General features: G+C 43.6%; 1 protein-coding gene across 1 annotated transcript in view; it reads left to right on the top strand.

Moving 5' to 3' along the window:
• Positions 1-9,066, top strand: part of LOC114026312 (C-type lectin domain family 4 member K-like) — a 27,696-nt gene that overhangs the window by 15,929 nt on the left and 2,701 nt on the right. The window contains exons 3-5 of the mRNA XM_027839978.1: positions 1,990-2,076; positions 3,926-4,027; positions 4,340-4,491. Of these exons, the coding sequence (XP_027695779.1) occupies positions 1,990-2,076; positions 3,926-4,027; positions 4,340-4,491 (341 nt within the window). The remainder of the gene's footprint in view (positions 1-1,989; positions 2,077-3,925; positions 4,028-4,339; positions 4,492-9,066) is intronic.

Raw genomic sequence — 9,066 nt, 5'->3', positions numbered from 1 at the left:
GGATGGATGGATGGATGGATGGATGGATGGATGGATGGATGGATAGACTCTGTGAGCTGCTGAGAGAACCAGATCCTGGCAGCTGGGCTCTAGACTTGCCTCTTGGGGAAAAGAAGCAGAAAGAGTCTGGATCTCCTTTGGCCTTTACCTTCACTTAGGCCTTGGGCTTGGTCTTAGAGTCTAGTGAACAGCTGAGAGAGGCATCACCAAGCTGATCTGATCCTAACAGAGGTTTCCTAATTATAGACAGAAAGCTAGAAGGATTTTCAGAGGTCATCTAATCCAACCCCCTTATCAGATGGGTGAGAGAACTGGGCCATGGAGACTGACCCTAGGCCACACAGGTAGACAGGTTTTGAGGTCAAAATGGAACCCAGGTCATCTGACCCTAGAGCCTGGCCTCTGGCCACAGCTTTTTCTCTTTTCCTTGTGATGGCATTTATTCAAAGGAGGTGCTATGATCATAGGCTGAGGTTGCAGAGGGATTTCAGAGTCCTGGGTGATTTGCCCTGGGCCACCTAGGGAATCAGGTGCTTGACCTGCCTTGAAGGTCTCCACCTGCTCCCATTCCCTTTGCTTTCCCGTGAGGAAGGTCCCACAAGGCTGGCGGTTTGGGCCTTGCCTTGCCTCTTTGCCTCAAGCCTACAAAGGAGTCCTTGCTAGAGATAAATAGAAGCAGATCTGGAAATCCACTGACTCGCTTGTTTTCTGTCCATCCCTCCCTTCCCTGGTACAAGCCAAGACTCTAAAGTTGTGAGTGAGTGAGTCATCAGAGAAATAGATGACAACCTTGTCTGTGACCCATGACACTTCATGTCAGTGAATAGAGAGTGGAAAGGAGAAAGAAAGACAGAAAGAGAAGGAAAGAAAGGGAGAGAGGCAAGGGAAGGAGAGAGACAGAGAATGAGACAGAGACAGAAAGGGAGAAACACAGAAAGGGGGAGAGAGAAAGAAAGATACAGAGAAAGAGAGAGAGGGACATAAAGGGGAATTGGGTGGGTGGAAGGGGAATTCCAATTCTAGAGGTATCTGGAGGCCTTGGCTCGGACAAGATAATGCAAATGCTAGCTTTCAGAGCTGGGGACCTAGAGTGGACAGGATATAAAGAGTTGGTGACATGGCGTAAAGTCTGGGAAGAACAATTAATGCCAGAAAGTCTTGACCCAGGAGGCAATGGAGCCCCGGAAAATTTTGAGCAGAGGAAAGGCATGACCAGATTTATTTAATGGGATTATATGCCCCACATGTAAATAATCAGGCTACAAATATAAATAGGAAACAAGACCTTTGGAAGAGCCAGGGCCTAGATCCCAGGTCTGCACTAGAGAGATTATGATACAATGGCGACCACTGGATTTGAATAAAACACCTCTTCAGACACCTCCTTTCTCAGTGACTGCCTGTGTGGCCTTGAGCAAAGTATTTTCCTTTGCTGGGACTCAGCTTTCTCATTTGTAAAAGAAGGGTTGGTCCCCATGACTTCTAAGGACATCCCTGAATCTATCCTAGGCAGGCTGGGTAGGCTCTGCCCTGGGCCCTGCTGGAGCTAGCTCTAACTCCTTCTGAGATGACTGTTTTATTTTCATTGTGAGTTGATGCCTCAGAGACCCACAAATCAGGGCTTGACTGATTGCTTTGTTGATTGGCTAGACTTAAGAAAGTCTGAATAATGCAGATTAAACTTAAAAGTGTGTATATACATTTACACCCCCCCCAAAAAAAACAAAAACAACCAGAGCCTGGTTGTTAAACATTTACCACCACACCCCTGTACTGCTCTAAAAACAATGCTTGAGCACAGCAGAAATTCAGTAGAAGGCTCGATGAATGCAATCATCCCCAAGCTGGAAGCTAACAGTAATAGCAAAAGTAACTGACATTTCTATGAAACGTTAATGTTTGCTTTACATCTCTTACCCGTGCCTCTTGGTTCAAAGACCTTCTCCCCAGGCCTTTCTAAGGACTCTGTCCTCTCTTTCCTTTGTCCAGCCAACAGGAAACCAAGGATCATCCACGCTGCCCTGGCCCTCTTGGTTCTGGCCCTGGCTGTTGCCCTCTCAGCTGTAACTTATCTGTGTGAGTTACCCGTCCTCACCATTCCCCACCCCCACCTACAGGGCTCTGACCCTCATTTTCTCATTAGATGGGGAGAAAAGAGCAGAGAAAACCCTGAGAGGGAGAAGAGTCTATGGTCTAAACCAGGGGCTCTTAGCCTCTTTTATGTGACCCACAGGAAAGGCTGATGAAGTTTATGGCCCCTTTCTCAGAGTAATATTTTAAGACACATGATGAAAAAATGCTATCTGCCTCCAGAGAGAGAACTGATGAACTCTGATGTAAATTAAAGTCTACTTCTCTCACTTTTTTTGGCCTTTTTTTGCAATATGGAAATACTTTTTACATGACTTAACATGTATAATTGATATATCACTTGCCTTCTCAGTGGGTAGGGGAGAGGTGGGAGGTAAGGAGAGAATTTGGAACTCAAAATTTAAAAAGAAAAGAACATTTAAAATAAATAATATTTCAAAAGATTCATATTTAAATATACAAAATAGAATACATAAGGTTACAAAGAAAACCAATTACATTGAAATATGTGGTGGGGGAGGGGTTCTCCAATTCAGCTTTTTAATTTGCGTTTCTACATATACTGAAGATGAAAGACAAAAGCTTATGCTCATAGGGTGCTGGACCAGATGGCCTCTGGGGTCATCCCAGCTCCATATCTTCCATCCTCCTTGGCCCTGTGGCCCAGTAAAATTAAGTATAAGGGACTTGTCCAAGGTCACAACATCAGGATGTGTCAGAGGCAAGGCCAGGGCCCAGGACTTCCTGACTCTGAAGCTGTATCTGTAACCATTATCCTTGGGTACCCATGCATCACCCTAGACAGGGGTGGAGAACAACAGTTTTCAAAGTATGGTCTAGGGGTCTGTAAGGTAAAAACAATTTTCATAATGATACTAAGATGTTTTAATTCCACAAATAGTAAATATTGATAGATATATTCAGGAGAGTGCTGGAACCAGCTCATTTAGGCTGGAAAAAGCCAGCCATTAAATTTTCATTCTGAGCATTAATATCTCAGAAATCAGCAAGTGCTACAAATGAGGATTAATTTATTGTTTTGTTGGATGTCTAGACTTAAGAAAGTGATAGTGAAAAGGTTAATAATGGAGATTAAACTTAAAAGTATATCACATGTACATTTTTTCCCAGAAAACCAGTTGTTAAACATTTTTCAGCACCCTATTGGATATACAAAAACTCTTTGGGGTCCCCAATGATTTTGAAGAGCCCAAAGGGGTCTTGATACCAATAAGAAACACTGATCTAGAATAGATGAGAAGTCTTCCTGCAATGTTTCATGGCACGTAGAACCAAAGTCTTCCCAGGCTGTGTCCACACAGCACAAACTGGGACAAGTGCTTCCAATCTGGTAGGACCTTGAGTGGGGGCTAGATGAAGGACAATGTGTCTCTATCCCGATTCCAGGCTAGCTAATGAGCCTGGGAGGTGGGGGGGGGAGAGGAATGAGGTCATCCCCAGAGAATTTCACACTAGAGGAAGAGGAAGAGCTATCTGGACACAGGAGCTCAAAGCAGAGACCGCCACAGAGTGCAGGAGGTATCACCAAAACCTAACCATAGTCCTTAGAACAGTGGAAAGAGCATTGGCTTTGGAGGTGGAGGACCTTAGTTCAAATCCTGCCTTTGATGCTTTTTTTTTTTTTTAAGTTGTGTGTCTCTGGGCAAACCACTTAACCTTAGTATCCTCATCTGTACAATAGGAATCATAGTGGCTGTAATCCCCAACTTCCTCAGTCCTTGTGAAACGCAAATGAAATATTGACATAGAAGCCCCACAATACCAGACCTGGGCACCTGAGCTTCTCTTTAATTCCCTAATCCTTTGGTTCTAGATCTCCAAGTGAAAACTGCTGACATGATTTCAGATGCACTCCTGTGGAAAGCTCGTTTTGAGAGAGTCAATGCCTCCATCGCAGCCCTAAGGGGCCAAAATGGTGAGTTCCCTCACACGTCCAGCCTTGACGCTGACCCTCATTCCCACTCCAGGTCTCCCGGAGGGATGTCTGCCAGATTCCTGTGCTGGGGGTTTCATGACCATCCCTCATTCTGGTTAGGTTACTCCTCCTTCCTAAGGCACCCAGTGCCCTCTCTCTGCCCAGGGAGAAGTCAAGGGAGCTCTGATCAGGCTCCAGCTCACACACACCAAGCTTTGGTCAATCCCCTGTGCCCAAACCTCTTAAAGCTAGAAGTTAGGGCTGAAATATGCCCTGTTCCTGCCTCATTTTTACTCCTCTTTTCTTCCCAAGAAATCCTAATGCAGCGACTATCAGAGATTTACACTGTCTATAAGGGAAGTCTCTATTACTTTTCCTGTACTGAAAAGCCCTGGGTTGATGCTGAGCTGACCTGTGTGTCAAAAGGCTCTCACCTGACCTCAGTGACCTCAGTGGATGAGCAGGTCAGTGCCATTGGGGGTGGGGGGCCTAAGAATGGGAGGCAGAGATCTCAGTAAGTTGTGTTTGTGAGTAAACCACTTCACTTTTGTACTGGCCAAATCTTAGGTTCATTAGTAATAATAATGGTTATCATTTGCAAGCTTTTATCTCCTTTTATCCTCACATCACCCCTGGAAGGTATGTGTTATTATTATCCCCTTACAGATAAGGAAACTGAGGTAGATAGAGGTTAAATGACTTTCGCAGTATCTGAGGTAGGGTTTGAACTCAGGTCTTCCTGACCCCAGGTCAGAGACACAGTCTCTCACACACAGAGCTCATCAAAATACAGGGCTAAGTGATAGCACATATAGAGGCAAAGTGTCCAAAACTAGGCAGGTGATACTGTCCCTCAATGTCCTCTACCCTGGTCAGATCACATGTGGAATACCGGATTCCATTTTGGGCACCTCAGTTTAAGAAGGTAATAAGCTGGGGCATGATTGGGAAGTTGAGGGACCTAGAATTCATGCCATGTAAGAATCTGCTGAAGGAAGAGGGAATATTTATTGTGGAAGAGACTCAAAGCGACGTAAAGGCTTTCTGCAAGTATTTGAAAGGGGAAAGAGGGATCCTTGTTCCACTTGGCACTAGAGGGGAGAACCGAGAGTCATGCAGAGAAGTTTCAGAGAGACCAACTTAGGCTTAAGGTAGGAGAGAGCGCCTGATGATGAGAGCTGCCCCACATTGGAATGGGCTGCCTTGGGAAGGAGGGGGCAAAGCTGGCAGACCACTTGTCTGTCAGGGGTCTCGTAGAGGGGATGCATTTTCAGGCTACATGGTCCCTCAGGTGTCTGAGACTGACTTTGTGAATCACTGGACAAAAGATATGAAGGATGTTTAAACCCAACCATCTGTCCCCAGGACAGATAAGAATAAACAGAGAGGGTTGTGACAGCTCTCTGGGGTCAGAGGCTCTATTTATGGACTTATCTGTCATCTCAGCTATTTCTGTCTACATGTCTCCTTCCCCTTCCCTCCGAGGAAAGGGGCCCACTCTAACTAGACTGCATCAACCTCTCTAAGCTTCCATTTCTTCATCTGGAAAATGGGGATAATTGTATTTGTGGGTACTACTTATCTCCCAAGATTGTTGTGGAAAAAGCAGTCTGTAAACTTGGAGGTGCCATATTGAATGAATGAAAAAAGCACAAGGAGTTCCCTATGTGCCAAGCAAATAGAAAAGGAAGACAGCCCTGCCCTCATGGAGCTCCCATTCTAATGTAAACAGACAACATACATGGGAGGTTTCAACTGCAAGTTTCACTCCCCGGCCCTCACACCCATCCCCTCACTCTCCTCTTCATTCCCAGCTTCTCTATTGAATCTTTCTCTACTGCCTAGCTGTGCCAAGGTCTCCCAAATTCTTACAAATCTTTACTTGACTATCAGTCTTCAACCTATAGACCTACATCTCTTCCTCCCTGCACAAACACAATTCTGGGAAAATCTGTCAATCAATCAACCAACATGCATTTATTAAATTTCCACTTTTTGTCAGACACTGTGCTAAGCAGTGGGGATAAAATATGAAGAATAAAATAATTCTTGGCCTCAAGAAGCTTATGCTCTAATGGGGGGGAACCATATATAGGTAAGGATATTGAAAATCCATATAAAAAGAATGAATAAAAATAATTACAAGATAGCTAATTACAAGATAGCACGGAAGAGAAGGTCTTAGCATTTGGGGCATCAGGAAAGTTCTCATGGAGAAGGCGATGTTTAAGCTTCATCTTGAAGCAACTGGGGGATTCTATAATGCCAAGGGGAGGTGAGAGGGCATTCCAGGAATGGAAGACCACCAGTACAAAGTCCCTCCAAGATAGGAGATAGAACATCATATTGGTGGAGCAGAGAAAGGATTTGGTTGGATCACAAGATGCAGGAGAGGTATGGCTATCCAATGAGGTTAGAAAAATAGATGGGAACCAGGTTGTTAAGCTACACAGAGGGGTCTATGCTTGATCCTAGAGGCAATAAAGAGCTGGATTTTATTGAGTAGGGGAGTGACATGGTCATATCTATGCCTAAGGAAAATTGTTTCGTCCATGGTGAGAAGGGTGGCTTGCAGTCAGAGATACTTGAGGTGTGGAAACCAATTAGAAGGCAGCTGCAATAGTTCTAGACAGTACATAATGAGGATCTGAACAGAGAGGTTAACTGTGGAGACAATGACGGTCAGATGTGAGAACTGTGGTGGTGGAAATGGCATAATTTAGTAACTGGTTGGATATGTGGACTGAGAAGACAAGGATAATGCCAATATTACCAACATGGGAGGGTGGGAAACTGGTGGTACCTTTGACAGAAGGGAACAATAAGGCATACTGTTCTAGACATGTTGAGTTTAAGATGTTCCCAAGACACTCTGTTCAAAATATCTAATAGACAATTGGTGGTATATGACTAAAGCTCTGAACGGGATGGATATGCAGATCTGCGAGTCATTTGTATAGAGATTCTCATTAAGCCAGTGAGACAGAGACAAAGAGAGAAACAGAGAGAGAAAGAGACAGAAGCAGAGAAAGAAACAGAGAGAGAAGGAAGGAAACAGGCAGAAAGCTTAGGGGGAACATTCATAGTTAGGGAGTGTGATATGGATGATATGCTCACAAAGGAGATGGAGTTGTCAGACAGATAATAGGAGAACCGAGAGAGTAGCATAATGAAAATTCAGAAAAGAAAAAGTATCCAAAGGAGATATGCTTAACCAGTCTCAAATATAACAAATACATCAAGAAGAGTGAGGACTGAATAAAAACCATCAGATATGATAATTAAGAGATCACTGGTAACTTTGATGAGAAGTATTTCAGTAAGTTGCTGAAGCTAGATTGTCAAGGGTTGAGGAGTGAAGGGAAAGACAGTGGAATAACTAAGTGTAGACAGCTTTTTCTAAGTGTTTGAGAAAAGGAAAAAAGATATAGAATGACAACTTGAAGAAATGGTGGGGTCTAGTGAAGGATTTTTAAGGATAGTAAGATTTGGGCAGTAGATAAGGAACCAATAGATACGTAGGAAAGGGTTGAAGACACAAGAAAGAGAGTGTGTAAGAGTTTATGACATACTGAAGACAGTGATGATGAGCTCAAGAACACTTGAAGAGAGCTTGGCATTGGTAAGGAGGACCTCCATATGCCTTCCACCTAATGCCTCTATTTCAGGTCCTCTCTCTTCTCAACCTCTCATAGCCTGGCTTCCAACTTCATCTCCCAACTGAACCTGCTCTTTCCAAGGATACCAAAGATCTCTTCATTGCCCAATCTAATGGTCTTTTCTCAGTCCTCATTTTTCTTTACCCCTCTGCAGTTTTTGACTCTTCAGACCACCTCTTCTTCCTGTATACACTCTCCTCCTTGAATTCTCGTGACACCGGCTCCCCTTTAAAATCTCTGACTGCTCCTTTACTGGATTACTCTCCATATCCCACCTCCTAAGCCCAACTGGCCTCCAAAAATCCATCCAGAGTCCTTTTCTCTCTCTGCATTCTCTCTCAGTGACCTCATCAGCTCCCATGGTTTAATTATTATCCCTATGTACATAATCTCCAATCTACGTATCTAGTCATAATCTTCTCAGTCCTACATCACTAACTGCCTACTGGATATCATGAACTAAATGTGCCAAAGGCATCTCCAATCCAACATCCCAAAACAGAGCCCTCAAACCATCCCTCCATCTCTCTGGACTAAGTCCAAAAATGTAATTTTGTATTTTAAGTCCATAATCTCTCTGGCAGGAAGCATGTGACATGATTAACCTTCAGTCTTGTGAACGTCATGGCTTATCACTGTATTAATCAGACAGCTAAAGTTTTTCAAAGTTGTTTTTCTCTCTAATGATGTTATCATTGCAATCTCCAGATTGTTCTAGCTCCGCTCACTTCACTCTGCCTCAATTCATAGAAGTTATCCCTGTTTCCTCCGAAACTGTCCATTTTGTCATTTCTTGTGGCATAGTAATATCACATTTCATTCATATACAATCGTTTGTTTAGCCTTTCCCCGGTAAGTGAGCACCAACTTGGTTTCTAGTTTGTAGCTACCACAAAAAGATTTGTTAAATATATTTGATACATAGGGAAGCTATAGATTCTATGTGGTAGGAGTGAGGGGAAAGGGCATTCCAGTCAGGAGACAGCCAATGCAAAGGTTCAGAGAGAGGAACTGTAATGTAATATGTGAAAAACAATAGAACGATGAAACAGCTGGATCCATGAAAGATGTAATAGATATAAGGCTGAAAAAGCAGGTTGGAGTCAGGTGGTAAAAGGCTTAAATTCCAAAGAGAGGATCATAGGTTTAGAGCTGGAAGGCAACTCAGAGGCCATCTAGACTAACCCCCTCATTTTACAGATGAGGAAACTGAGTCCCAGGAAAGTTAAGTGACTTGCTTGAAGTCCCAGAGTTTGTGTTTGACCCTAGAGGTACGAGAGAGCTATTGAAATTTATTGACCAGGGAAATGGTTTGGTCAGATTTGTGTATGAAACACACACACACACACACACACACACACACACACACACACACACACA

This window comes from Vombatus ursinus, unplaced genomic scaffold, assembly GCF_900497805.2.
Source record: "Vombatus ursinus unplaced genomic scaffold, bare-nosed wombat genome assembly UNPS02014837.1, whole genome shotgun sequence".
Classification (NCBI taxonomy): Eukaryota; Metazoa; Chordata; class Mammalia; order Diprotodontia; family Vombatidae; genus Vombatus; species Vombatus ursinus.
Note: the sequence above shows the minus strand (reverse complement) of the source record. Positions and strands in the feature narration are given on the sequence as shown.